Source organism: Penicillium lagena, assembly GCF_028827675.1.
Source record: "Penicillium lagena strain IBT 129212 chromosome Unknown utg000002l_segment0_segment0, whole genome shotgun sequence".
NCBI classification, from domain to species: domain Eukaryota; kingdom Fungi; phylum Ascomycota; class Eurotiomycetes; order Eurotiales; family Aspergillaceae; genus Penicillium; species Penicillium lagena.
Genome location: NW_026623223.1, coordinates 2,037,477 through 2,065,384, shown reverse-complemented (window position 1 = coordinate 2,065,384; position 27,908 = coordinate 2,037,477). Strand labels below are relative to the sequence as shown.

At 54.0% G+C, this 27,908-nt stretch overlaps 11 protein-coding genes across 11 annotated transcripts; 5 read left to right on the top strand and 6 right to left on the bottom strand.

The window, feature by feature from the left end:
* Nucleotide 1: 1 nt before the first annotated feature.
* Nucleotides 2-4,976, top strand: N7510_003592 (Dihydroxy-acid/6-phosphogluconate dehydratase; the record flags this gene model as incomplete). The annotated part of the gene is made up of 10 exons (XM_056975518.1): nt 2-422; nt 476-687; nt 747-1,905; nt 1,983-2,344; nt 2,399-2,550; nt 2,609-3,552; nt 3,602-3,736; nt 3,788-3,919; nt 3,968-4,266; nt 4,317-4,976. The coding sequence occupies 10 exons, from the start codon at nt 2-4 to the stop codon at nt 4,974-4,976; spliced, it is 4,476 nt and encodes a 1,491-aa protein (XP_056835474.1).
* A 256-nt stretch (nt 4,977-5,232) lies between these two features.
* On the top strand, nt 5,233-6,334 carry N7510_003591 (uncharacterized protein; the record flags this gene model as incomplete). Its single annotated transcript, XM_056975517.1, has 2 exons — nt 5,233-5,527; nt 5,574-6,334. Coding segments are annotated over 2 exons (1,056 nt in total), but the record flags the coding sequence as incomplete, so codon positions are not given.
* A 517-nt stretch (nt 6,335-6,851) lies between these two features.
* Nucleotides 6,852-8,319, bottom strand: N7510_003590 (putative tetracycline transporter; the record flags this gene model as incomplete). The annotated part of the gene is made up of 2 exons (XM_056975516.1): nt 6,852-8,198; nt 8,251-8,319. The coding sequence occupies 2 exons, from the start codon at nt 8,317-8,319 to the stop codon at nt 6,852-6,854; spliced, it is 1,416 nt and encodes a 471-aa protein (XP_056835472.1).
* A 474-nt stretch (nt 8,320-8,793) lies between these two features.
* N7510_003589 (uncharacterized protein) lies at nt 8,794-10,562 on the bottom strand (the record flags this gene model as incomplete). The annotated part of the gene is made up of 2 exons (XM_056975515.1): nt 8,794-10,249; nt 10,303-10,562. 2 exons carry the CDS (start codon nt 10,560-10,562, stop codon nt 8,794-8,796), a joined length of 1,716 nt encoding a protein of 571 aa, XP_056835471.1.
* A 370-nt stretch (nt 10,563-10,932) lies between these two features.
* Nucleotides 10,933-13,519, bottom strand: yme2 (uncharacterized protein; the record flags this gene model as incomplete). Its single annotated transcript, XM_056975514.1, has 3 exons — nt 10,933-11,489; nt 11,543-13,297; nt 13,348-13,519. 3 exons carry the CDS (start codon nt 13,517-13,519, stop codon nt 10,933-10,935), a joined length of 2,484 nt encoding a protein of 827 aa, XP_056835470.1.
* A 176-nt stretch (nt 13,520-13,695) lies between these two features.
* Nucleotides 13,696-14,316, top strand: N7510_003587 (EMI1 family protein; the record flags this gene model as incomplete). Its single annotated transcript, XM_056975513.1, has 1 exon — nt 13,696-14,316. The coding sequence occupies one exon, from the start codon at nt 13,696-13,698 to the stop codon at nt 14,314-14,316; it is 621 nt and encodes a 206-aa protein (XP_056835469.1).
* A 670-nt stretch (nt 14,317-14,986) lies between these two features.
* On the bottom strand, nt 14,987-21,523 carry N7510_003586 (glutamate synthase (NADH); the record flags this gene model as incomplete). Its single annotated transcript, XM_056975512.1, has 5 exons — nt 14,987-15,727; nt 15,772-17,799; nt 17,865-21,205; nt 21,260-21,300; nt 21,351-21,523. The coding sequence occupies 5 exons, from the start codon at nt 21,521-21,523 to the stop codon at nt 14,987-14,989; spliced, it is 6,324 nt and encodes a 2,107-aa protein (XP_056835468.1).
* Nucleotides 21,524-22,238: 715 nt separating this feature from the next.
* On the top strand, nt 22,239-22,535 carry N7510_003585 (uncharacterized protein; the record flags this gene model as incomplete). The annotated part of the gene is made up of 1 exon (XM_056975511.1): nt 22,239-22,535. One exon carries the CDS (start codon nt 22,239-22,241, stop codon nt 22,533-22,535), a length of 297 nt encoding a protein of 98 aa, XP_056835467.1.
* Nucleotides 22,536-24,034: 1,499 nt separating this feature from the next.
* On the top strand, nt 24,035-25,228 carry N7510_003584 (uncharacterized protein; the record flags this gene model as incomplete). Its single annotated transcript, XM_056975510.1, has 3 exons — nt 24,035-24,067; nt 24,124-24,735; nt 24,809-25,228. 3 exons carry the CDS (start codon nt 24,035-24,037, stop codon nt 25,226-25,228), a joined length of 1,065 nt encoding a protein of 354 aa, XP_056835466.1.
* Nucleotides 25,229-25,747: 519 nt separating this feature from the next.
* N7510_003583 (SNARE domain- containing protein) lies at nt 25,748-26,437 on the bottom strand (the record flags this gene model as incomplete). Its single annotated transcript, XM_056975509.1, has 3 exons — nt 25,748-25,951; nt 26,013-26,106; nt 26,166-26,437. The coding sequence occupies 3 exons, from the start codon at nt 26,435-26,437 to the stop codon at nt 25,748-25,750; spliced, it is 570 nt and encodes a 189-aa protein (XP_056835465.1).
* Nucleotides 26,438-26,937: 500 nt separating this feature from the next.
* Nucleotides 26,938-27,446, bottom strand: N7510_003582 (histone H2A.Z-specific chaperone CHZ1; the record flags this gene model as incomplete). Its single annotated transcript, XM_056975508.1, has 3 exons — nt 26,938-27,161; nt 27,235-27,244; nt 27,303-27,446. The coding sequence occupies 3 exons, from the start codon at nt 27,444-27,446 to the stop codon at nt 26,938-26,940; spliced, it is 378 nt and encodes a 125-aa protein (XP_056835464.1).
* Nucleotides 27,447-27,908: the final 462 nt, after the last annotated feature.

Genomic DNA, 27,908 nt, shown 5'->3' with positions numbered 1-27,908 from the left:
AATGCAGAACAACACCGACCCAGAACCGCCCAACTCCGACTACGATCTCACCAAGCCTATAACATCCACCTCCGGACTCCGCCAGGGTCTCACCTCGTACGGAGATGCCCATTTCTCGTTATTTCTTCGCAAAGTATTCATTAAGGCACTGGGTTACTCGGAAGATGCTCTCTCACGACCGATTGTGGGGATTATCAACACCTTCTCGGGGTTTAATCCCTGCCACGCAAATGTGCCCCAGTTGATCGAGGCTGCGAAGCGCGGCGTGCAGCTCAATGGGGGATTAGCAGTCGAGTTCCCTACTATCAGTGTTCATGAGTCATTCTCGCACCCGACAAGCATGTTTCTGAGGAATCTCATGAGCATGGATACCGAGGAGATGATTCGAGCGCAGCCGTTGGATGCTTGTATTATGATTGGAGGTTAGTGTTGTATAAGTCTTCCTCTTAGTATCATCTGAGTTGACAAGAAGCAGGCTGTGACAAAACCGTTCCAGCACAGCTGATGGGCGGTATCTCAGCTAACAAACCAATCCTGCCTTTGATTACGGGCCCCATGCTGCCGGGCAGTAATCGAGGACAGAGAATTGGGGCGTGCACCGACTGCCGCAATAACTGGGCGGCGTTTCGAGCGGGCGAGATTGATCTCGAGGAGATCTCTGCCATCAATGAAGAGCTTGCCCCGACGGTTCGTGTCAATCTATTCACATTTGAGTCCGAGGCTCGGACCGACTAACAGACGTGTAGATTGGAACGTGCGGTGTCATGGGAACTGCCAGCACGATGGCATGCGTGACGGCCGCACTGGGTATGATGCCTCTCCGAGGCGCATCCGCCCCAGCTGTATCGTCTGCACGGCTGAGAATCGCCGAGGAGACCGGGAAAAATGCAGTGATGCTTGCCAAAACTGCTAGAAAACCACAGGATGTGTTGACGAAGGAGTCTTTCCTCAACGCCATCACAGTCCTCCAAGCCATCGGAGGCTCGACTAATGCCGTGGTCCATTTACTGGCTATCGCAAACAGACATCCCGCTCTCGATGGCGCGATCACACTGCAGACCATTGAAGAAGTAGGCCGCAAGACCCCGTTGCTGGTAGATCTCAAACCAAGCGGGGATAACTATATGGACGATTTCCACAACGCAGGAGGCATGCTGCGATTGTTGCAGGAGCTTCGACCGCTCTTACACCTGTCAGTCATGACCATCACTGGGCAGACGCTGGGCGAAGTGCTGGACGCATCTCAGTCCAAGAGGCCCTCGTTTGCTCAAAAGATCATCCGGCCGCTTTCCGATCCTCTCTTCCCTTCGTCATCTCTCGTCGTGCTCTATGGCAACCTTGCACCTGATGGGGCGGTCACCAAAGCATCTGCATCAAAGTATCGATCATTGCTTTCGCACACCGGGCCCGCGGTAGTATTTGAGAATTCCGCTGACCTGGCGCAACGAATTGACGATCCGAATCTGGCAGTGACCAAGGACTCTGTACTCGTTCTCAAGGGAATTGGGCCCGTGGGTAATCCCGGTATGCCCGAGGCGGGAATGATTCCCATTCCCAAGAAATTGGCCGGCGCGGGGGTGAAAGATATGCTGCGCCTGTCTGATGGGCGAATGTCCGGCACGGCGGGAGGAACCATCATCCTGCACATCTCGCCAGAGGCTGCATTGCCGGAATCCCCCTTTGGGATTGTTGAGACGGGCGATTTGATCACCTGTGACATCGAAACTCGTAGATTACATCTGGATGTGCCCGACCAAGTTATCCAGACTCGGATTCAGGCGCGCAAACAGAGGGTGGCGGGAGAGGTAGAGCAGCGACAGCGACGACGAGGATATCGGGGACTGTACGAGCGCAGTGTGAACCAAGCGCAGGACGGGGCCGACTTTGATTTCCTGACTGCAAAAGGTGTATAGTAGACTACCTCCATAGTAATTAGGTCCATCGGAAAGGGACTTGCCCGAATAGGCTAAATCCCGTCCCAGAACGCGTATCCCTAACTTGGAGACGCGTCTTCCCTCACTCAACGTTGTCTGACTACCTCCCAATCACCAATTCTCGGTCGCAACATTCCCAGAATGAGCTTCGACGCAATGCGCCCGCGGGGGCGGCCAGCGCGTACGTCGGCGTGTTTTTATTTTTTATCAGTATTCGATCCCATTCACTGACCGGATTTTCTCCCATTCCAGACACCCCGGGGACGACTGTGCTCACATACACGCCCAACGGGAAGCGCGTGATCACCGGCGGATCCAACTCCGCCATTCGAATTTACACCGTGGGCCAAGATGGAGAGCCCCGGACAGTCGACGAGGGCGTGGACGCGAATCACGGCATCGGTGCCACGGTATGTTCGAGGTGGTGGTAGTTCGAGCGGACTCCGCTAACAGCTCGTGTCCAGAACGAGTGTTTTATTATGGGCGCGGAGGACGGCACGGTATGGCAGTACGATATCACATCCGGCAAGATGCGGAACTTGCTGGTACGCTGCGCGCTGCCGGTGCGCGATATTGCGGTGTCCAGGGACGGCGAATGGGCCGCCGTGGCAAGCGAGTAAGTCCAGCTATGATGTGTAGATCAGGCAATGACTTGGTTAACATGCTCGAAAAAGTGAACTCACGGTGAAAATCGTCAAAATCGAGGACATGACCCAGGTCAAATACCTCCGGGAACAGCCCAAAGGAGCTAAGCACGTCACCTTCGATCCCAATGGGCGCTATGTTTCAGTTTCCTGCACGGACGGCATTATCTACATCTATTCCCTGCACGAGGAAGAACCGGAGTTGGTCCGCAAGCTCGATGGAGTGATTCGAAGACTCGAGCCGGATGCAGAGGCGACATCGAGAGCCGTGTGGCACCCGGACGGCACGGCGTTTGCATCTGCGGAGGCCACCAGGGATATCTCCATCTACTCTGTCTCGGAGTGGAAGAAAGAGAAGACCTTTGCTGGTGGGCATACCGGCGACATCACGGCCCTCAGCTGGGCGCCGAATGGATCCCTTCTGGCATCGGCGGCCGCAGATGGTCAGATCATCCTCTGGGAAACGAAAACTCAAAAGATCCTGCAACGCTACGACTTTGGGAATGTCATCAACCTAGCCTGGCATCCGACTAAGAACTCGCTGTCCTTCACCACCTCTGATGGCGAACTGTTCATTCATGATGATTTTGTGCCGAGGGAACACGAGTCGTTGCTTCAGAAGCCGTTGCAGGCAGCTCCTATCTTCCCAGGCCCACTGACTGAGATCTCCAACAATGTCAGTAGGACCTTAGCGGATCGGTCCAAGGAGGCCATCCAGCGGGCAGCTAGAAAGGGATCACCAGACTCATTAGATGACATCCTCGGCGAGGACGATGAAATGCCGGATTTTGTCGATGATGACGATGGGGCAGGCTATGCCGAAGGGCTCAACCCGTATGGCAAGCGGACAAACGGCCACCTGGAAGATCTTGGCCCGGACAGCAAGCGTGTCTACTCTGGCTCGTTTCAGCCCAATCCCCACCCACCTCTTCAGCCTGGTAGTACGCCATGGGCTGGAAATCGGCGATATCTCTGTATGAGGAGTTCTCCAGGAAAAGTTGTGTTGTGTGCTAATTTAATCAGGTCTGAACTTGACTGGCGCCGTCTGGACTGTCGATCAAGAGACACACCATACCGTGACCGTGGAATTCTACGACCGCGAGCTGTATCGGGACTTCCACTTCACAGATCCGTATCAATACGACAAAGCCTGCCTCAGTGAGCTTGACTAGATTTGCCATATTTGAATTTGATTCTGACATGATACAGATGAGAACGGAACGCTCTTCGCTAACAGTCCGGATGATGGCAGTCCTGCCACTATCTTCTACCGGCCACATGAGACATGGACCACGAGAGCAGATTGGCGCACCCAGTTGCCCGAGGGCGAAATGGTCCGAGGTAAATGTTTTGAACCAATTTTCATTTCCCTGTGACTGACTTTACTAGCTCTTGCACTAAGTGATTCATACATTGTCGCCGTGACGACGAAAGGCTACGTCCGAGTATACACACTTTTTGGGACACCATTCAAAGTGTATCGGCAAAAGAGTCAGGGCGTCAGTTGTGCCGCCTGGAGGGACTACATTATGAGCATTGGTAACGGCCCCTTGGGACCTGATGGCCGCCACACGACGTTACGATATACAATTGAAAATGTCAAGCGGGACGAGATATGCCAGAACGAGGACGAGGTTGCACTCCCAGAAGGCGTTCAATTGAAGAATGTCTTCTTCTCCGACACTGGGGTATGTGATATTGAAGATGTACCTGTACGACACAACTGACAGTCTCCCAGGACCCTTGTATCTATGACACGACGGGGGTGTTGCTCGTCTTGCAGCACTGGCGCACGCCCGGTCAAGCCCGGTGGGTGCCTCTTCTAGACACGAAGCAGCTCGCCCGTCTGGCTGGTGGCCGCAAAGAAGAAACCTACTGGCCGGTGGCCGTAGCGCACGACAAATTCCACTGCATCATCCTCAAGGGCGGAGACCAGCACCCGTACTTCCCGCGGCCACTCCTCAGTGAATTTGAATTCCAGGTTCCTGTGTCTGCCGTCCCGCCGAAAGATTCTAGCGATCCTGAGGGTGCGGACGCGCGCGACGAGACTGCCAAGTTCGAGGAGGCGTTTGTGCGCAGCAATGTCCTCCTCTCTCTCTACCGGGATCTATTGGCCTCGACCAACGCGACCGCCAGCCAGCGCGCCGAGCTGGCGCGCAAAGAGCTGGAGATGAACAAGACCCTGCTCCAGATGCTGGCCAACGAGTGCCGGGAGGGCGAGGACCGCGGCATGAAGGCACTGGAGCTGGTGGGCATGATGTCTGACCGTAATGGCAAGATGGTCGAAGCGGCGGCCAAGGTGGCCCAGCGCTATGGGCGAGGTGTGCTGGAGGACAAGATCCGCGACCTGGCGGAGCGCCGTGTAATGGGCATGGACGACGACGACGAGCTGGCATGACTGGGCTATGGGCAGATTTAGGAGGTCGTTTTACGAACAGCAATGTCATTCTATCATCTATTCTATTATAATAATCCATGTCGTCTGTTGTATATACCAGTGGCCGTATATATAGTTTGCTGCGATAATCCCCGCGCCGCTATTGGCCGCAACGTCATTTCCCAACCCGCTACTTCCTGTTTCTTCCTCTTCGCATCGCTTGAACTGACCACTGAGGGACATATGTGCATGACCTGACCACGCCTGTCCAGGCAGAATGCCGAAGCTGGTCTGTCCCCATGCGACAACGTGCACCACCTCTCTCCTCCGCCTGCCACCACCAACTCCCAAGGCCGTCGGCCGGCAGTCTTTCGCGTCCTCGCGGCGTCGCCCGCTCGCGCAACCACGCCATGGCATCCTGACCGAGCCCTGGCTACCATCAGCCTCTTCGCCACCACCGATCACACGCTTCTCACCAAGTCCAAGGCGCTGGGACCTCGATGGACTAGACGGGCGGCCACCCAAAGACGACCACAAGCCGCCGGATGAACGGGTGCTGAAACTCGGGAAAAGTGAGTAAAGCATCAAGTAGCGTTGAATTGACTGACCCCAATCTAGCTCTCCGTACCCTCTCGCCGCTCCTCCCAACTATCCTGTACAACACGCTTCCCCCTGAGATCCTCGCCCCAGCCATCAACCTCCACCTCTTCCCATCGACACACCAGCATCTCCCCACCGTCAAGGGTCGAACTCTCTACCGCGCAGCGCTGTGGACTGTCCCGGTAGCTTGGAGCAGTGTACCACTTTTGGGAAATGTCAAGCTCCAGATTCTGAGCGAGCGGATCGTGCGCGCGGGCACGGTACCGGACCCAGAGCCACGCGGCGGCCACCAACACGATTGCGGCGATGAGAGACTTGTCGTGCGATGGCGGACTGAGCCGCGCACGGAGAGTAGGCCATTCCATGACAAGACGCCGTTCTCCTCGAATCCGGAGCCGGATACGAGAGCCAGATCGCCGACTAGTGGTGATTCCCCCCAATCCTCCACCGGTGCCAATAACCATACCCACCACTTATCTAATTCAAAAACGGGCACCAACAAGGGCCTCAGCGTGCTCCTTGGCGGCGACCAGCCGATCTTCAAATTGGCCAAGGAAGAGCAGTTCACCGGCCTCTTCATTTTCTCGTTCGATAAAGACGGCCGCATCCTCACGCATACGATCGAGCATGCAGACGACGCCAACGGCTGGGACCGCACGGCGAAATTTGTCACACTAACCGACTGGTTGATTGGAAAGGCGCGCAACTCGCTTGATCCTGCTCCAGACCCGAGTCCGGGACTGGCGATGGAGTCTTATCAGAACTATAACTGCGGGTTGCGTACGGAGCGTTTTCGGACGCGGAGAAGTTGATTCTTTCAATTGCGAAGTTTGGACTTTTTGGCCCGGGGGGGACCGCTTTTCTTTCTTGTAATATTTCTGGTTTGTGTTGAGATTCTCTTCTTTGCTTCGGGTGTTTTGGAGCTGTGCTCTGAAGCTCATATCTCGCCGCTCTTCCTGACTTGTTCTCATATGTCGTCGCATGTACTATACCCTGTCTTGAGTAGACGAACATGAACAAATGAACCCATCTCTTTCCATAGTGCAAGCATGCTGTGATCTATAAAGTCTAGGGTTGTGATAATCGCACCCTCCAGTCCATCAGCTTGTATGGTCCGCTATAGCCGTTACCCTCGTGGTCGATAAGCTCGTTACCGATGTCTCCTATGTTTAAGGTTGTCGCTCATGCCATATCCCTACTAAAAGCATCCTAAAAATCAGCTCCCTTTTAGACTGTTTAAAGCTCTTTTCGTAGTCAAAAGTGGGTGGTTCTAAAGTATGTATACAGACCCAAAATCTAAGCCTTTTTCTCGCTCCTCTTTTCCGGAACAGGAGACTTCAATAAAATAAACACTGCACCAGCAACAGCCACCATAGCCGCCCCGCCAGCAGTATAAGCAGCATGGCGTCCAGCCCACCAGTACAACGAACAAAACACAATCGGTCCAGTCGCGCGGCCAGCCTGTCCCCAGCCACGCAGCCGGCCCATGACAGCGCCGCGGTCGGCGTCGCGGGCCTCGAAGCTGCCGAGACTATTGAGTCCCGTTACGACCGTGGCAGATGTAACGGCCAACAAGCTACCGGCGGCATAAAGGCCTGCAATTGAGGAAACGCGGGCAAGGAGGAAGAAGGAGATGGCGCAGGCAACTACTCCAGCGCGCACTGTCAGAAGTGGCGGTAGACGGCGCACGGCTGTGCCCTGTAACAGGGAGGCGATTAGGCCCATCAGTGAGAGGAGACGGCCATTCAGTGCGGCGGGACTGCCGGCGGTTGTTGTGTTGGCGTAGAGGGTGGCTGTCAAAAATGGAAGGGAGAATTCTAGGCCGGAGAAGGGGACTAGGAAGAGGAAGTGCACTGCGTTCAGGAAGGATGGGTTGTTGGTATGTTTGGTCGCACTGAGTTGAGCAGAAGACTTGTCCTTGGGCTTGTTCTCCTGGTTTGGGGTCTGGGCCTGAACTTGGGTTCGTATCTCCGCCGGAGATTTTTTGCAATGAATCCACGACACTGGGTCTCCTTCGCGGAGAGTAGTAAATCGAGGATGTGTCTCGGGTAAACACACATAGACAAAGACAAATTCGGCCAGAATCAGTGCCAGAGAGACACTTGCCGCCACGATGAACGGATTGGCCTCAACGATCTTGACAGACGAGAGCGCCGCACCGAGAGCAGGACCGAATGTAAATGCGATGCTGAAGCAAGCACCAACGAGCGCCATAGTCGCGCCGCGGTGGGACTCATCACTGATATCAGCGGCAATGGCATTCGCCAGCTGGACATTCCCCTCGCTCAAACCGCCAACAACACGGCTCGCAAGGAAAGTCCGGAAATCAATAGCAGCGACCCAGAGTGTGACGCTCCAGATGTTGCCAATCAGCGAGTAGAGAAGAGTGCGTTTACGACCGACACGGTCTGACAAGCGCCCAATGACGGGGGCGGCGATAGCCTGAAGCAAGGAGAAAAGCGAGCCCAGGGCGCCGCCGAGGAGGACGATGTCATATTGCGAGTCGATGGGGCGCGCGAAGGAGTTCTTGTACGCGTTCAGGTAATGGAAGATGCGGTTGAGGAATGAGTCGGGGGAAGGGTCTTGGGCGTGGTAGAAGGACAATAACGATGGGAAGAGCGGGAGGATGAAGGTGAAGGAGATCTGCGGATGTGGGTGAGAACAAGAAGCGTAAACAAGAAGCGAGTCAGCTTACCAGGTCCAGGAGCAGTGAGGTCATTAACACCGTCAAGATCTGACGGCGTTGGGCGCCAGCGAGAGTCATGATGTGTGATGCTGGCGCCGGGGGTGGTCAAGTCGGAGAAGATAGTTAAGAGAACCAGAGGAAGACGTGAAGAAGAATGGCGCGTCGTCAGTGGTGATCACGGCCTGGTCGGGCATAGCTATCTTATCGATCATCTGCTAAGGGCTAGCCCGACATGGCCTCTTATTATATGTCAGCATAATTATCCTCGGGTGGGTAGTTGGTCAATTTATCTACCTGCCGCATCCTAACACCGACTCACTTAGCATTCTCCTAATTAGGAGACTATGCCCCGATGTGGCTAGATCTCACCTATATATAGAGTTTCTCTACTATAAGTATGGACATGATAGCAAGACCGGAATACCATCGATTTGAATCATTGCCACATGATACTAGTGAACACGTGGATTCTCCACTCCCACTTTATACATACAGTAAACAAGAAGCACAAAGGCTGAAATACTCGGCTCATAACGCGAATATCGAATTTCATCATACCCGCAGCTTCAATTTCACCTTCACATCCTTTGCAGGTCGAAAAGCCCCCCAAGTGGGTTTATGGCCCGGGATGGCGAGGCCATTCCCGTCGGCGGATTCAATCTCCCACATCGACACAATCGCCGCAGTAACAGCCAGTATTTCCTTCTCATTGAAGCTGTTTCCTTTAGACCCGTATAGTCCATCCGCAAATGGCGCAAGGACGCTCTTATTTACTCGTTTTGCTCCAGAATCGGGGTCCGTCACGATAAACCGGAGGGGGTCATACTGGTCCGGGTTTGAAAAATGCCGAGAGTCGTTGTGGTAGACACCATGTGGCACCATTGCCCTCTCGCCCTTCCGGAGGAGGTACGTGCGAGGATTACTCGAGTGGTGGGAGGCTTCTTCGGTGGATTCGGACAGGGTCAAATCTGATTCTAGTTTCCTGAAGGAAATGCCCGCTGAGTGCAAACGCACAGACTCGTAATAGCATGATTTCAACATCGGGCATGTTTCGAGGACTTTTTCGAGGTCGAGAGTGAGTTGAGGAGGTGAATCAATCGGAAATCCAGTTTCCCCGCGACTGGGCCGTGATGCCCTCGTGTGCAGAGATATCTCTGTGCGGATATCCTTGAGGAGCGCAGGGTCCGAGAAGATATGGAGAACGGTCCAGAAAATGATCTTCGTTGTGTGCTCTATCGTGTCCCAGTACAGGGACAAGAGTGCTGCACCGCTAGCCCCGGGAGACAGCTCCAGCTTTCGAAAAGTTCGCATTCGTTCTTTGACCAATTCAGACACATCGTCCAGGTCGCGAAGTTCAATCCCTGGGTCGACTCCATCATCCCACGCAGTGAACGCCCGGGAAAAGATCGACATTATATGAATAAGACGATCCCGCGCTGCATAACCCGCGGAAACACCAGGTGATGGAATCCAGCGGGGAGTGCCCACGAATAGTGTCACGAAGTTGTTGTCGAGTGTCCAAAGGTTTTCCAACAGACCTGGAAAGGCCTCCACAAAGGCTTCGCCCATTAGGATGGAAGTGGTTATGTGGCCTACAAAGTTTTTGATAAGCAAAAACAGCTTGACCTTACAGACAGACTGATCCTGATTGTCGAGGAGCGTTACTTGGCTTGCGCGCTCCCAGGGCATTTGGTCAACCACACTGTGGGAGAAGGTGACCAAATCGGGGACATGGCGCTTCACCAAACGGGAAATATTTGTGGTAGCTGCACTGGCAAATGGTTCTCGGTCGATCATACTGGAGACATCATCACGAATCTCCCTGTTCAGATTCAAATTGCGCACGAGACCGCGATTGCCAAAGACGTTCTGCAGTGCCTGATCAAGGGTAGCAGTACTGGATGCATCCTGTGAAGACAAGACTGTCTTCATCATCGAGGGTGACACCACGACATCGTGCTTGACACCGCGTAGATAAATGCCAAATACAGGCTCATTCATGGAATCCCTTGGAGGTTGCATTAGCAGCGCAGTCAGAGTTATCGTAGATAGATCACCAACCGAAACCCAGAGAGTAATTTGACATGGTCCCATACAAAGGACAGACTGTGTCCAATCCAAGGAGCCCAATAAGGCGCCAGCCTGGCAGTACGCGGCTCCGTTGGATCATGTTCATGATGCCTGCATTGAAGCCCTGTGATAATCCGGGTTGCGATGCATGAAAAGACCAGAACAGCAAAAAATGTGGACCAAGTCAATTGAGGAAGGCCATCGCGAACGGTTTGTATCAGTCCATGCGGCGAAGCCTCGTACTTCTCCATGCCTGTTTGAGGCAATAGAGAAACAGGCCACACAGGGGGAAGACGGTTGGAATGAAGGTTCAACGCCTACACAAGATAAAACGCGCCGACATTTAAATATCCGTCCAAAAAGGCGTTTGACACAATCGGTTGTCGAGAGTTGAAGGGCGAAGGAAAAGAAGCTGCAGAGGGTCGCGGTTCCCTAGTTTGCTTATCTCATCAGCCACAATCTGGTCTACTAACATATGAGCGAATCTAGTGTTAAGCGATGGAACTTTGGTTTATTTCTGGGATTTCCTTCTGTTTATCGTTATTATCATAATCTCTTAAACATGTTACAATTGGAGATATCTGGATATATCATGGTACTATGTGCATCATCGCCCGTCGTTTATTTTGCACTGTGCAAAGCCTTCTGCAACACCGCACTCTCGTTCTCATACTGGAGGATCTTTGACTGCGAGTTATGTATCTTACCCAGGAGCCATTCAATCCTCGAAGTGAGTTCCCAGGGATATTTCGGCAGGGTACCAAGTAGCTGCAGCTCTTCCTCGTACTTGTGGATGTTCACGTTCTCATTCCCGATCAACTGCGTGAGGACCAACAAATCCAGACGGCTTTCCAGTGTCTTGTTCTCGATCAGTCGTTGGAATGCGGCCTGGTAGACTGGCTTCCCTGGCTTGACCCATCGTGGAAATCCCTTTTCCGACCCTACGGAAATGAGCTCCACTTGCTCCAGGGCTCGGAGAGTCGCTTCGCCGTTGTCTTTGAACAGGTCAGAGAGAAGAATTTTGTTGTAAAGCAGACATCCATCCTCGGCGTGCGCGAGTGATTTAATGAGATGCCATGCTTGTTCACGAGTCCACTGCGGTGCGACGGAGTCGGTTCCCAAGATGAAGATTTTCAAGATCTCAGAGGCTGACTGCTCGACAATGCGATCCACGGCAGCTGTAGGGAAAAAAAGATTAGTCGATTGCGGAAGAATGACTTGGTGGTCATACCTTGAGGAGTCTCGCCAGCTTCAATCCGATGGGCCATAAACTCAAGATCTGTCACCCGGCCACCGAGAACTTGAATGCAATCATCGAGGCCTGTGAGTGCATCTTTGCCGCGCTTTACCTTCGACGCTTTTCCATTTCCATCATCGCTCGCGTCCGCGTCCAAGTGACTCAACACAAAGCGACGGCCAACTTCAGGAGAACAGTCACCTAGACTGATAGTGTGAAAGACCTGATTTGGTAAAGCTTTGCCCAAGGGTTTTGCAAAGGAGGAGTCCGTGGTCAGGAAGATAACATGGGCAATATTGGCCGTTGTAAGGCCGGCGGCCCACTCGGTCATCTTGTCGAGCACAACGGTATGTTCCGAATCATAGACAAAATTGTCAATAACGACGACAGGCCTTTTCTCGGGATGAGCTTCGAGGTATTCATCATCAGTAAGGTTAAAGTCTTTGTCGTCCTTGCGTCGTCCGGCGAGGGCAACTCGCTTTATTGCCACGGCTGTATTCTGCCAAATTTTGCTGAGCTGGGCATCGAGAGTCTCAGAGAAGCCAGCCTTGGTACCAATCATTCCCTGAGCAGCAAGATCGACGAAACTGCTGATACTGTTCATCCACGAGAAGATGGGTCGGTAGCCGACCTGGGCAGCTGCTCGGGAGATTTTGGCTGTGTCGCCTCTCGCATCATGGATTTGTTTGCAGTCGATTACCACTTTGTAGCTGTGGTCTTTCAATGCCTGATCCAGAACCAACTCCCGTTTCCCCGAGCCCCGCGGGCCGTGAATGACAATAAAAGTCTCGGCAGTCTCTGTCAACCAGGCTTGCACCTGGGATATGTCTTTCTGGCGGTCTTCCCAGATCGCTGCCAAACCACGAGGGTCTGTCTTCCTGTGTCCAAAATAGGCTATGTTGGCTTTGCTGGCTTGCCTGCGAATCCACTGTATCACCTGGTTTTCTGATGTCTGAAGAGTGGACTTGATCTTCATTTCAATGAAGAATGTGCGAATAGGATCAAATATGATCACAGTAATGGCTGCGACCAATGCCGCCAGAGCTGGAATGACGATCCTCGGATGGTTCAGGAGCCAGTCCTTAATCACGGAGAGCTTGATCTTGCGCTCGTAGTTGATCCTGAATTTGGTTCCGGCTTTACCCCCGCCATTCTCTTCACCGGCGACAAATCCATGCATGCAATTTCGTGCCATAACCGAGAAACGGGGCCGGTTAAAGCCCAAGATCGCATACCTCGGCTCGACCTTGGAATCAGAAGGCTGTGGGTGAATATCGATGATCTTCCCATATGGACTAAAGAGGCTGTACAACGCCTCCTGAGTTAGCTCCACCGCCGAAGACTCCGCGGTAGCTGGCAAGAATTCCACCTTCAGGGTCTGACTGGGGATCCGGTAAAGGTCTTCGATCCACGGCTTGCCCCGTACAACGTCCACGTCGGCTCTTTGGAATGGATTGAACCATGGCTTGATGGGATGTTTCGCCATGTGTTCTTTTGCCGCAGAATGGACATCTTCATCGTTAACGTTTGGGTTGCGTTCATACTTGACGAATGCGCCGCCTTCTTTATACCTTGGGACAACCTCTTTGATTTTAAGATCCAAGCCCTTGGGTAATGCGCGTTCAACTATGCGCTGTGGATCAGCTGCGGCCAGGTCAGGGTTGTTGATTCGCTTCAGCAGTCCTTCAAACGGCTGGATATGGCTGAGCGGACCCCGCAGGAACCATTGCAGCCGATGTGGGAAGATATCTATTGTGGGTCAGTCGAAGAAACAAAATTGACAATCTAATAAAGCATACTGTTCACATAGAGAATGCCCTCATTCTCCCCAAGCTTGATGTGGCCCGACTGAATGGAGGAGGTGCAACGCACTCCGACTGCAGGACAGCGCCGTGCCGAGTAGGCGCTGGCACTAGGGCGCGATACCTGAGCCCAAGTAGCAGGTGCACGCACGAAGGAAACCGGCCTCATTATTGCGGTGCATACATTATTGTCAGGGTAAAGTTGGAACGTGTTAAAGGAAATGTAACAGTTGGAACTTGGAAGTAAATGACGTCGGGCAGTCACGGGGCTAAGGTACGTGAGTACATAAGCAAGCAGCGCAGTGATCGGATCGCGGCGAAAAACTTCATCGCAACAACACAACAATGGGCTGGTGGTGGCGATCGAGTCCCCAGCAGGACAATGCTCCTGCTGCTCCCCCTGCGACTCCTCCGGCTGCTCCGAGGAAATTGACACCGGACGAACAAGCCGAACTGGAATTCAGTCAGATCCTGGCCGACCTCCGACAAGAAGACGCGGCATTGTCCAAGTCCAAGTCACCACAACCACCATCCACAGGACCAGATGGTGCCTCCAACACTGGCGCAACCACCGCCGCCCTCCAATCATCAACCTCGTCTATTGCCCCCGAGTCCCTTTACTCCGATACCATGTCCTGTCGCGACGCCTTCGACTACGCCTTCTTCTGCCAGTCCTTCGGCGGCCAGTTCGTCAATGTCTATCGGTACGGCGAATTACGATCGTGCAGCGAGCACTGGGATAATTTCTGGATGTGCATGAGAACCCGGCAATGGCCCGATGACCAGAAGAAGGCGGCCATCCGAGACCACAACCGGAAAAAAGCCATCAAGTACAAGACAGGCCCCAGCAGTGAAGATGTCTGGGATGTGCGGCAGGAGCCAGCGCCCAAACCATTCCTGGGAGATTATATAGCGCTAGAGCGGGAGATGAAAGCGGAAGAAGAGGCAAAACAACAGGCGCATTGATATCCTTTTTTTTTTTTTCTTATGATCTATTTCTCTGCCTGGTGCAGGTAATTGTACGATACTCTGTCCAATGAATCCATTCATCTCACTTGCCTATTTCTCTCCTGCTGAACCCTGTGGATTATGGAAGATACCAATGAGATCCGTACAATGAACAGACTCAGTGACAAAGAACCCACCTATGAAACTTGATCAAGAATTTAGAGAAAAAGCACGACTATGCCCCCGGCGGGATGGGATCTGGATCAGGCTTGCTATTCGAGTGAAAGGGATGTAGATAAAAGAGACCAAGTACAATTCTAGAATATGCACATATGAAGACAAGAAGAAACTGCAATTCAGGAGAGCAGGTAAAAAAAAAAAAAAAGGCTATGTACAGCACATGAGATATCACTAAACGGTGGCAGACTCTAAACACCTTGCACACTTCGAACGCTGCTGGCAAAGAAAAAAAAAGGAAAGAAACAAAACAAAGAGAAGAAAGAAATACCTCACTAACTTCACGATCGGTGAAGATGGAGAAATGTAAAAGATCAACAATTTGGGGGGGATTTCCCGCGTGAGATCACAAAACTTTTCCACCAGTGAAAAACTCAATATGTCATCATCTATCATGCCCATCATGGTCATAACATAGCCCTTTTCTCCCTATTTATGGCTAGGTCATCATTTAGGCCGGGACGGAAGCCTGCGCGGGCTGAGGAACAGCGTCCATGGCAGGGCGGCGGACAATGCCACCGGTGACAGGCAGTTGAGAGCTGATGCCGCTGAGGAAAGCATCCACTTCACGCGCACACTGACGGCCTTCGTTGATACCCCAGACAATCAGAGACTGTCCACGTCGGCAGTCACCCGCCGCGTAGACACCGGGGATGTTGGTCGAATAGTGCCCAGGAGGAGTCTTGACGTTCTTGCGAGGGTCACGCTCAATCTCCTCACCGAGGAGACGGTCCTCAGGTCCCAAGAAGCCCATCGAGAGAAGAACCAGGTCGGCGGGGAAGAACTGCTCGCTACCTTCCGCGGTCTTCATGTCCCAACCGCCAGTGGCGCTCTTGGTCCACTCGACGCGAACAGTATTGATACCCTTGACATGGCCGCTGCCGTCGTCCGTGAACTCGGTCGACATGACACAGTACTCACGCGGATCCTTGCCCATGTGAGTCTTGACTTCGGAGTGGCCATAGTCGACACGGTAGATGCGAGGCCACTGGGGCCACGGGTTGTCACCGGCACGCTCTGGAGGCGGCTGGGGCAGCAGCTCAAAGTTGGTGACGGACTTGGCACCGTGGCGGACCGAGGTACCAATACAGTCGTTGCCGGTATCACCACCGCCAATGACAACAACGTGCTTGTCCTTAGCGGAGATGTAGGCGTTATCGGCGAGGTTGGAGTCCAGCAGGGACTTGGTGTTCTGGTGCAGGAACTGCATGGCGAAGTGCACGCCGTCCAGCTCACGGCCAGGAACCTTGAGGTCACGAGCAACGGTGGCACCGGTGGCGATGATGACCGAGTCGTGGGTGGCACGGAGGGATTGGAGGAGACCTCGTTGTCGGGACCAACAGCAGTGTTCGTCACGAGCTTGACGCCTTCGGCAGCCATGAGGTCGACACGGCGCTGGACGACCTTCTTGTCGAGCTTCATGTTGGGGATACCATACATGAGCAGACCACCAATGCGGTCGGCACGCTCGTAGACAGTCACAGTGTGACCAGCCTTGTTGAGCTGGTCAGCAGCAGCCAGACCAGCAGGACCAGAGCCAATGATGGCGACAGTCTTGCCAGAGCGGGTCTTGGGAGGACGGGGAACCATCCAGCCCATCTCCCAGCCGCGGTCGATGATGGCGCATTCGATCGACTTGATACCGACGGGGTCCTCGTTGATGCCCAGAACACAGGCACCCTCGCAAGGAGCGGGGCAGACACGGCCAGTAAACTCAGGGAAGTTGTTGGTCATCAGCAGACGGTTAAGGGCATCCTGCCACTGGTCCCGGAAGACAAGCTCATTCCACTTGGGGATGATGTTGGAGATAGGGCAGCCAGTGTCAGACTGGCAGAAAGGAACACCACAGTCCATGCAACGAGCGGACTGGTACTTGAGCTCATCCTCACTGAGACGGTTGGACAGCTCCGCCCAGTCACGGGTGCGAGTGGTAGGGTTGCGGTACTTCTCGCTGCGGCGGCTGTACTTCATGAAGCCGCGGGTTTTGTCCAAGATCAGAGCAGAGCGCTTCTTCTCCTTCTTAGAGTCGCTGATGCTGTCCTCAATGTCGAGAAGGTCGGCCTTCTTGGATTCAGCCTCGACCTTTTCGTTGGCGACAGGGGTGCTGGGGAGCTTGGGGAGAGTGAACTCTGCCTTCTTCGCAGCCTCCGCCTTGGCGGCCTCTTCGGCCATGACGCGCTTATAGTCAGTCGGCAGGACCTTGACGAAGTGAGGGAGGGCACGGGTGAAGTCGAGAAGGATACGGGCCGCCATCTCGGAACCAGTGTAGTGGTGGTGGTCCTCAATCAGACCACGAACAAAAGCGATCTCAGACGGGTCCTCAATGCCGGAAATTTCAACCATCTCCAGGTTAACCTTGGAGTGGAAGTCCTGGTTCATGTCCAGTACATAGGCGATACCGCCAGACATACCAGCAGCAAAGTTGCGGCCAGTAGATCCGAGAACGAGGACACGACCACCAGTCATGTACTCACATCCATGGTCACCAACACCCTCCACGACGGCAGTGGCGCCAGAGTTGCGGACAGCAAAACGCTCAGCAGCGAGACCGCGGAAGTAGCAAGTACCGCGAGTAGCACCGTACAGACAGGTGTTACCAATAATAACGTTCTCCTCGGCCTTGAAAGCGGCACCGCGAGGCGGGTAGACAATGAGACGACCACCCGACAGACCCTTGCCAACATAGTCGTTGGCATCACCCTCAAGCTCCAGGGTGATACCGGGGGCAAGGAAGGAACCGAAGGATTGACCAGCAGAGCCCTTGATGTTGGCATGGATCGTGTCCTGCGGCAGGCCGGCATCGCCATAGCGTCGGCTAACTTGGTAGGAGAGCGTTGCACCAAGGCCACGGTCAGTGTTGACGATGTCACACTCAATGCGGCAAGGTAGGCCCTTCTCCAAGGCCAATTCGGACTCGGCAATCAGCTTGTTATCAAGACGGACGTGAAGGCGGTGATCCTGCTTGCGGACGTTGTATGTAGCAACGCCAGGACGCAGCGAGTGAGCCGGAGTCAAGATCAGTGATAGGTCCACACGCTCCTGCTTCTGGTTCCGAATGTCGTCACGGACGCGAAGCAACTCAGCACGACCGACCATCTCGTTAATAGTGCGCACGCCCAGCTTGGCCATGATAGCACGCATCTCGTTGGCGACATAGTAGAAGAAATTGATCACGTGTTCAGGTGTGCCCTGGAACTTCTTGCGCAGTTCTGGGTCCTGAGTCGCGATACCGACCGGGCAAGTGTTCAGATGGCACTTCCTCATCTGGAGGTACTGTGTTAGCGTAGGACTCAAGAAAGAGTAGATGGGGAAGGGAGAGTGCGGCTTACCATGATACAACCCATTGCAATCAAAGGGGTCGTTGCGAAGCCGAATTCCTCAGCTCCAAGGAGACAGGCGACAGCGAGGTCACGGCCGGTACGGATTTGACCGTCAGTCTGGACGACAACACGGCCACGGAGGTCGTTCAGAACGAGAGTCTGGTGAGTCTCGGCGAGACCCAGCTCCCAAGGAAGACCGGCATACTTGATACCCGTCCAGCGCGAAGCACCAGTACCACCATCGTGACCAGAGATCAGGATGTGGTCAGCCTTGGCCTTGGCGACACCGGAGGCGACGATACCGACCCCAACTTCGGACACGAGCTTGACGGAAACACGAGCGCGGGGATTGGAGCATTTGAGATCGTAGATGAGTTGCTTCAGATCTTCAATGGAATAGATGTCGTGGTGCGGAGGCGGGGAGATGAGACCGACACCGGGGGTAGAGTAACGCGTGCGGGCAATAGGGCCAACGACCTTATGGCCTGGCAGTTCACCACCCTCACCAGGCTTAGCACCCTGGGCCATCTTGATCTGCAGTTCATCGGCATCCGCGAGGTAGTTGGAAGTCACACCAAAACGGCCAGAGGCAATCTGCTTGATGGCGGACCGCATGGTATCGCCATTCTCCATGCGCCTGCTGCGCTCCGGGTCTTCACCACCTTCACCGGTGTTGGACTTGCCACCAAGACGGTTCATGGCAACAGCCAGGGTCGAGTGAGACTCCATGGAGATCGATCCGTAGGACATGGCACCGGTGACAAAGCGACGAACAATCTCAGTCCAGGGCTCAACCTGGTCGATTGGGATAGGGGTGCGCTGATCGAAATCAAAGTCGAGCATACCGCGCAGAGTGCAGTTCTTAATCTGCTCGTGCTCTGCACGGGCGTAGGCCTCATAGGACTTGTCGTTCTTGGTGCGAACGGCATCCTGAATGTTGGCAATGCTGACAGGGTCGTTGATGTGCGACTCTCCGCCGTCACGCCAGTGGTACTCGCCAGACTCTGGGAGACCGGGAATTTCAATGATCTCACGAGAAGGATATCCACGCTCGTGGAAGGCAAAAGCATCCTGAGCAATCAGATCGAAGGTGATACCACGAATGCGGCTCGCGGTACCAGCGAAGCAGCGGTCAATAACGCTGTCATCGATACCGAGGGCTTCGAAAATCTGGGCACCCTTGTAGGACTGTAGGGTGGAGATACCCATTTTACTCATGACCTTGAGAATACCACCATCGCATGAAGCCTTGTAGTTCTCAATGACCTTGTCATCGCTGAGATCCTTGCGGATCAGGTTCTCGCGGTTCATCTTGAGAATGCACTCCAAAGCCAGGTAAGGGTTGATGCCATCAGCACCATAGCCGAGTAGCACGCAGTGGTGGTGCACCTCACGAGCCTCGGCGGTCTCAACGATCAGAGCGGCAAGCGATCGCCACTTGTTGCGAACCAGGTGGTGGTGCACCAGCCCGGTAGCCAGCAGAGCAGAGACGGGGACACGCTCCGCACTGGTAGCACGGTCCGAGAGAATAATCATCTTGTCACCGTTCTGGATGGCATCGGTCGTCGCATCGCAAATGGCGTCCAAGGCTTCGAGGTAGCCTGCAGTGCCCTTCTTCTTCTCGAAGGTGATATCGATGGTCCGGACAGTCCAGTCCTGGTGGGCCTCGTTGATATTCTTCAGGGCATTGAACTCCGGGATGGTCAAGATGGGGGACTTCAAGAGCAGACGGTGGCACTGGGAAGCGTCCATCTCCAGCAGGTTGCCCTGAGGGCCAACGTAGCACTCCAGGGACATAACCACAGCCTCACGGATGGGGTCAATGGGCGGGTTAGTGACCTGAGCAAAGAGCTGACGGAAGTACTCGTAGAGCAGGCGGGGCTGTTGAGCAATGCATGCCAGAGGGGCATCGTTACCCATGGAGCCGAGGGCTTCCTTCGAGTCGGCAGCCATGGGCCCGAGGAGCAGACTGACCTGCTCAAATGAGTAACCAAAGGCCTTAAGGCGGGGGTCATTTTGAATGGTGTGGTCATCCAGGGTGAAGGACAGGTCCACATTCCGATCCAGGAGCTTCTGGTTGATTGCGGGCAGCTTCAGGAGCTCCTTGTCCAGCCAGCTGGCGAAGTCCTGTCGGTGGGCGACGGTCTGTTTCAGTTCCGAGTCGTCAATGATGCGCCCGGCCAAGGTGTCGACCAGCAGCATTTTTCCGGGCTGCAGACGACCCTTTTGAACCACACGCTCGGGGTCGATGTCAATAGCGCCGACCTCCGAGGCACAAACAATGCGGTCATCATCCATAACGTAGAAACGGCACGGACGCAGACCGTTGCGGTCCAGATTGGCACCGCAGTAGCGTCCGTCGGAGAAGGTGAAAAGAGCCGGGCCATCCCAGGGCTCCATCTGGCAAGCAGCCCACTCATAAAAGGCGGACTTGGCCGGGTCCATGGCCGGGTTGTCCTGCCAGGCCTCGGGAATCATGATCATGACGGCCTCGGGCAGAGAAAGAACGCCGTTGATCATCAGCAATTCCAAAACGTTATCGAAAGCAGCCGAGTCGGAACCGCCATCCTCAACGACAGGGTAGAGCAGGTCCAGCTCATCACCAAACACTTCGGACCGCAGGACCCCCTCACGCGCGCGCATCCAGTTCTTGTTTCCTCGGAGTGTGTTGATCTCACCGTTGTGAGCGGCCCACCGCAGGGGCTGGGCACGATCCCAGGAGGGAAAGGTATTGGTGGAGAAGCGGGAATGGACGAGGGCAAAGTGGCCCTCGTAGTCGACGTTGACCAGGTCATGGTAGTACTGATACACCTGGACCGGAGACAGCTGGCCCTTGTAGATAATGTTGCGGTTGCTGAGCGAGCACAGGTAGAACCAGTTGCCTAGGCCAATGACATGAGTTGCGCGCTTCCGCAGCACATACAATTGGATCTCAAAGGTTCTCTCATCAAACTTCTCTGGGTCGGTGATCTCGGGCTTGGTGCCCTCGCCGTAAGCCGACTTCAACACGACGAATGGCTGCATGACAATGGGCTCGCGGGACAGGGCTGCAGGACCCAGAATGGTCGAGTCGCGGGGAACCTCCCGCCATCCCAGCACACGTAGGCCGAGGGATGTGGCCAGCTCCTCGAAGCTGGCTATGGATTGCTTGAGCGCCTCCTCGTCTGGCTTGAAGAACAGGTTGCCGACAGCGTACTGACCCAGCGGGGGCAGGTCCAGGCCCACCTCGCGGGCAAAGTTCTTGATGAAGAACTTGTGCGGGATGCTAGTCATCACACCAGCACCGTCACCATCGCGCGCGTCCGAGCCAACGGCGCCCCGGTGGGTCATGTTACACAGCAGATTGCGGGCTGGTTAGGCATTCGTCAGTGAATCGGTCTTTCATCAGGCTCGCCATCACTCACCATCGCTGACAATCTTGTGGCTCGCCTTGCCTTTGATGTGACTGCCGGCGGGTCAGTAGCGGATCAATTGTGCCTTCCTAGATTCACTCACGCTGCAAAGCCTACACCGCAGGCATCCTTCTCATACTCTGGGTCATACAGACCTTGCCGCTCGGGCAGAGTGCCCGCCCAGCCATAGCCCTTCTTTGGCTGGTACTCCGAATACTCCTGAGGAGTCTGGTCGTCTAGTTCTTTGCCATAGATTTCTTCCAAGTTAAGACCCATTCTTCCGCCGGTGGCAGAGAGAACGGACAGGCAGGGTGGAGGGGTGATCGCCGTAGGGCGGGAAATCGATCGGGAGCGATAGGGAGAGTGGGTGTCGTCACTGGCGGGTCGCAGCGCAGGGGTGAGGGAGGGACAGTCAAGAGGGAATCCCAGCGTCTGCGTGAAAATAGTTTCGCGGATGAAGGAGGAAGTGGAAGGGAAGAAAGGAAGAAGAAGTAGGAGGGGCAGAAAAAAAAAAGACGGGCTGCGATTACGGCAGGCTAGTCCGGGGATTGTAGGCTTTCTCCGAGCGCGAACTAACTAAGAATTGCCTATTCGAAAGGCAGAAATGGGAAAAATACAACGGGACAGGGAATTGTGGGGTGTTGTTGCTCGTGGCAAATACTGAGTGATGCTGCCAACCCTACATCCTCCCTCGGAGCCGGGACGCGTGGATCAGAATCGTAAGAATCATGTCGCGCTCACAGCTCTCACCACCATCTGACTTCTCTCTTCAGTAACTCTCGCACAAGACTCCTAGGTACCAATGAAGAAGTCTGGGTACGCATTGACGAAAACAGACAGGCATGCTGAGCTCTCCAATCATCGAGTAATGACAATCGTTCTGATTACGGCGCTCCGTCGAGATAAGCATCGGCCGGCCAATGGGAGTTCCTGCGTTACAACGACGATTAGCTTTCAACGACGTCAAGATCCTCGGTGGGTCTCCGTAATCATGGCCGTATGGTACACATCGATACCGCGAGGAAAGGGTCGCGGGGTCCTTTCGGGGCCAGCTCCGGTGGTTAGTAGTAGGGACGGTTTGGAGCTCACGGACCAAAATAGCGTGGGCGCAGTGCAGCAGTCGACTCACATGCGTGCTGACCCGATGAATGTCTACAGAGTTGGTGGGGCGGATTCAGCACTGATCCAGCATAGGTACTGCCGGTCAAGGAGTCTCAACGCGAAGGCCTCGTCACTCGGTAGGCATCGCGCTGTGGACCATCTAGTAGCTGTTCCTCTGAAGTACTAGTCGATGGGATCGACAACAGACATCACCAGGAGACCGATGATTCCACTGATATTATTATGCACGATTCACCTCTACAATAAACCCCACAGCGATCGGCAAATCGCCGTATACCGCGTATGGTCACGGAATGTCCCATACCATACGCCGAAGTCGGGGCCCTGCTGCCGCCCTCAGGCATGCCAGCCCTGCTTGCGGATTGGTCCCAGGGATTTCCCCAGCTCATTCCTTGAGGTCATCACAACTGCTTATCACCCTGCTGCTTGACCCCGGGGTTCTTCGTCGCTTGGCTTGGTAACTCGGGTATTTTGAATGGCTGTCTGTCCTCCAGTCCGGAGCGGCGTCGTCCGGCAACTACTACGACATGTGAAGTGAATCCATACTAGTGAACCTCTTCTTGGCCGGTTGGTTGTCTACGCCTTCTGCCGTGTCGAGGGATCATTCCTCGCCAAGTGGTCCACAGACGATCTGTCTGCCCGGAGTACGAGGTTCAAATGATGATTCGGCCGGACATAGTCCCATCCTGGCCTTGCCTCTGACGGGTGAAAGAAATAGCCTGCTCATCAAAAGTAAATCACAGCAGAGTATATAAATCACATGACTTGGCTCCTATTTCCCCCGATTCCTCTTGTCCGCTTTTGGTTCACCGGGGTGCTGGCTGGTCGACGGGCAACCTTCGGGGGATGTCGGGGGACTGACTCTCAATCGGCCGAATACCGGCCGCCGTTGGTGAGACTTACAATACATCGTCTCCAACGACCACTGCTTCTTCTAACGGGGCACGCTCGAGTCGGGTCAAATAATACGGCCCACTCGAAGACATACCTGGTGGCTTGCAGCTGTCCCTGCGTCCAGCTGTGGGTAGCATTCCGACACCGCTGTGGCTTGTCATCCAATTCAGCAGGTGGTTGCATTAAGTGGGATACAAGGTAGGATTCAATTTTAAAGTAGTTGATTCACTCCATATCTCCCGAAAGGCAGTGCATAGCCCTAGTCCTAGAAGCGTTACTCTAATTTGCCTAATATGGCAGACTATGCCTTGCTACTTATGGTTTGGCATGTTTTCATGACTGAAGGGAATATACTTTACTGCATATGGTTGGGCTCCCTTCCCCTTCAACTCCGTGCGAATCCAAGGGTTCTTTATTATAAATATTGAACATTGCTCATCTTCAATCATGATTCAATTCATTCACACGCGGGCCGGTCCAATCTCTGCTCAGGTAGAATCACTTGAGGTCTCCTGATCTATAGTATCAACAGGCAAAGTAGTATAGAATAGACCAAGGGGTCTATAGGGCGAGGAATCTTTGTATAAATATTCAAATGCTGGGGTTGAGTGCAACCGTGGGCAGTCCAGCTACTCCTCCTACTATGGAGTCCTTGGCGGCTGATCCACCGCCTAAGCAAGCGTCCGAGCTTGTCGATCGTCAACAAACACTCCCACGTCAACCACCGACCAAACCTGTCCACAGCGCCAGATACAGCTTGCGCTACAGACAATGCTCTCCCTTCCCTTCATCACCCCACACGGTGTAAGTGCATTGCAGCGTCAGCGACTTTGGCAAAAAAATTAACCAACACACCGCAGTCCCATGAGCTTTGGGATGGGTCCTCTCAACCATACCGTTCTTCCTCACCACACATCGGCCCTGGTGACCAAGTACCCAGCCATCTCTCCCGCCGCAATGCCCAGGCCAACACCACCCACCACCGCGGCTTCATGCCCTCTCGCGGGGCAAATACCCTCTCCGCACTGGTAATCGAAGAACGCACCTTGCGCGCGCGGAAACAAAATATTGCTACTTTCGGATACTCCTGGATTCGACCGGCAGGATGCGCGAAGACGATGCTTGGTATGAAAGAGGCAGAAGCAGAGCGTGAAGAGGCGCTTGCTGCTGCAGAGGCAGAAATGGCGGCACAGGGTGAGGTAATGGTAGATGATGAGACGGGGATGCCGCGTCCGGAAGGTGAAGAGGGAGAAGAAGAAGAACAGATCATGGAGCGCGATTTGGACGATGAGATCCCCGATGCGGATGCCGAGGCGGAGGGTCTTGTTGAGGAAGGAGAGGAAGGGCTTGAGGAGGAAGATATCCCCGATGAAGCAGGGTATATGGAGCGAGATCTGGACGATGATATTCCCGAAGGATATCCCGATGATGATTACGGCGAGGAAGGCTTCTACGACGTCGACGAGGAAGATGTGGACTTTGATAACCAGCCCGATCTGGACGCGGAGATCCCTTCTGCTACTGGAGACGAGGAAATGAGCGAAGAAGGGGAAAGGCATGACTCGCGACCTGGACGACGAGATCCCGGACGCTGCGGAAGATGGGTCTGCCCAGGAAGACGAATGGCAGCACACCGATACCGAGGATGAGCTGGACGACGATGATGATGACGAAGGAGACGAGTCAAGTATTGTCCGCGATCGATTTGCAGAGAACTTCCGCACCAGCACGCCCAACACCCACGGCGGCCTCCCTCCACCGCCGGTCCGGCGAGACCGTGAGACAGACGCACAGCGCCGGTTCTTGCAACGCTGGAGTGGGGGAGGCGACGCGCTGGATTCCAGCAGTATGCTCTTTGACGACGATGATCTCCGTGCCTCAATCACAAGTCAGGGCAGCCGTCGAAGCGGATTTGGGCGACGGTTACCGCGACGGGTAGGCGGACCCAGAGACAGCCTTGGTTGAATGGGATTATGTATTTTGCATCGTGTATGGAGTTTTGATGATGACGGGCAGCTTTCACGATACACACGTCGGATTTTATTGTTATGTTTCATTTGCTATTGTCAATGACCTGAGTGCCTTGCATTTCAGCCTTATTTAATTATGCAATCGCATGACGAGATCTCTTCAAGCCTCGGGACGGGCCAATGCCATTACATCTACTGCATCCGTAGTGACTGCTCTATATACAACCCGTGTTGTGCTCGTACTTGTACATATTTGAAACGAGCAAGCCCCAAAGCAATCCGTAATGGAAAGAAAAGCGCCTAGGGTCAGACAAAAGGACACAACATACACGGAGACGGGTTCGATAATTTCAATATAAAACATCCCCCACCCCAAAACGCCGTAGCCGGAGAAAACCATGCGGGTACTAGTGACAAAATGTGGAATGAACGCCCTGAGGTTTGCAAAAATTGCCAATACCAAGAACAAGAACGGGAAATAATTAAATCTGGTGTTTCCACGAGGCTGACGGCCTCAGCTGATCCACACATAGAAGAACAGCAGAAACACGGCGCAGAAGAAACCCAGCCACACCCGCCAGCCGACGCCAGTGCTCTCGGCCATACGCAGCATGCGGGTCATGTTTCCGCGGATTCGTACACGCGTACTATCGAAGGAGCCCTCGAGGTCTGTGAGGTGGGCCGTGTCGCGGATTTCGTCACCGATGGCTAGTGTGATCTGGCAAGGACAGTATAAGTAACCAATCTTCGAACCAAGAAAAAAAAAGGGGCGTACTCACATCCTTCAGCATCTTGACTTTGGCCGAGATACCCTCCACCTCGGCATCATTCTGCGATTCAAGTGACGAGAGGACAGCATCGGAGTAGTGGCCCCTGCAGGGGAAAGAGTCAGCGACAGGCCAAAGGGAGGAAGAGGAAGGACAAGAACATACTTCTTATCAGGCGTGGCACTTCTATAGGGCCCAGCGGAAGCACTGCCATTCGTGTACCCATCTCCTGCGGGACTGGAGTAGCCTCCGTAACCGTATCCGCTTGAAGCGGGTGACTTGCTCGCGGGACGGGAGTCGCCACCGCCATACGAGTCGAAGAGGGAGGAGGATGCGCGGGGATCGCGCTGGCGAGGGAATCTGGTTTGTGGCAAGTACTTCATTAGCATTGCTCTGTAGATAGCGTCGGACGATGGCGAACTATACCGTGAGGCCATGGTGGCCGTTGCAAATTGCGGCCGGAGTGGGGATGTCCGGACTGGAGAGAAAGATGGCGGGAATGAAGCTGATCAGCCGTGGGCGAGCGACATGGTGCTGTCCTGACAGTCGAGGTAAGTAGTTGTCGGAGACAAAAACACCAGGTGGCCGTGGCGGTCGGGTAGGCACGTGATGACTCGCCCGAGGTATATATCCAGCAGGAAGGAATAAACAAAGAGAATCGTTGAGAAAACAAGTCAAATGATGTAAAATTATGTTGTGGTGCGTCGATCACGTCAATACATAAATAAATAGTGGACGAGGCTACGCATTTCTAGAGTCTACAGTTGAAAAAGTGCTCGAGAGACTGCACCAATGCATTTTGTTTGTGCCTCCGATCCACAAAGAGAGAGAGAGGAGAGAGAGAAAAGAAAACCCCCCAAGCCATGGCGCCAGTCCTTCAGTTAAAAGCAGTCCCCTTCATCTCCATGTCGTCTGGAAGCTTTTGATGGAAACAGATTTAGTCCCGCATCTGGTCGTCGTTGTCGTGGTCTTGGTGGTTGTTGTTGTCAGCAGCCTCATAGTCATCATCATCATCGTCATCATCCATCTCGTCGCCCTCGTTCTTGGATTTCTCAGCGGCCTCGGCGAAGTCGATGGCTTTGCCGCGCGTACGTCGCCCGCCAGTGATGATGTTGGATGTGGAAATGGGCTCGAGGTTGTCCGCGCCGTCCTCTTCGTCATCTATCGCAAGGCAATATTAACATGAGTTACCATTTCGCGTTGCCCGCAGCAACTAGGGTAGAGGAGAGCGTACCGTTGTCACCCTAGAATGAACAATGTTAGTTAGTCCAATCGCTTGGGACGAGAGGCAGGCAGACGCACAATCTCGTTCTCGCTCTCGTCAGAGCTCTCCTCGTCCATGCTCATCTCGTGCGTCGGGTCTTGGGCCTTGCCCTTGCCCTTGTCCGCGAAAGCGGCATCGGGGGCATTAGCGGCGGGGTCCATGCTCATGTCGTGGTCGCCCATTGTGGATAGAGGTAGACGTGTGGTAGTGGGAGAAAGAGAGAGAAGGGAAGACTGATTGGTTAGTGGGAGAGGAAGAGGAGAAGGGAGGAAGGAGTTGGATGAATGAAGGAAAGGAAATGGAGGTGAGCAAGAGCCGATCAAAACAACAGGCAAGGGACCCGATCGCGTGACCTGATTGGCTGCGATCCCGCCCGTGACCAAGCTTGCCCTTAACGAGTGCTTCTAGTAGGGACAAATGGATGTTGTTGTTGCTTTTGGAGAGCAAACCCCCATGTAATAAGTCAGTCGGATTCCATTATGATTATGATCTTATGGATTGCTGGAAAGACAACAATCCATTCGATGGGGTAAGATGGGGATCTCCTCCATTCATACCCGAGTAAATAATCATTCATTTACGAGACTCAGAGCTCGGTAGCTATACATCCGAGTCCACTACCTAGAAGACCATCATCATCCATA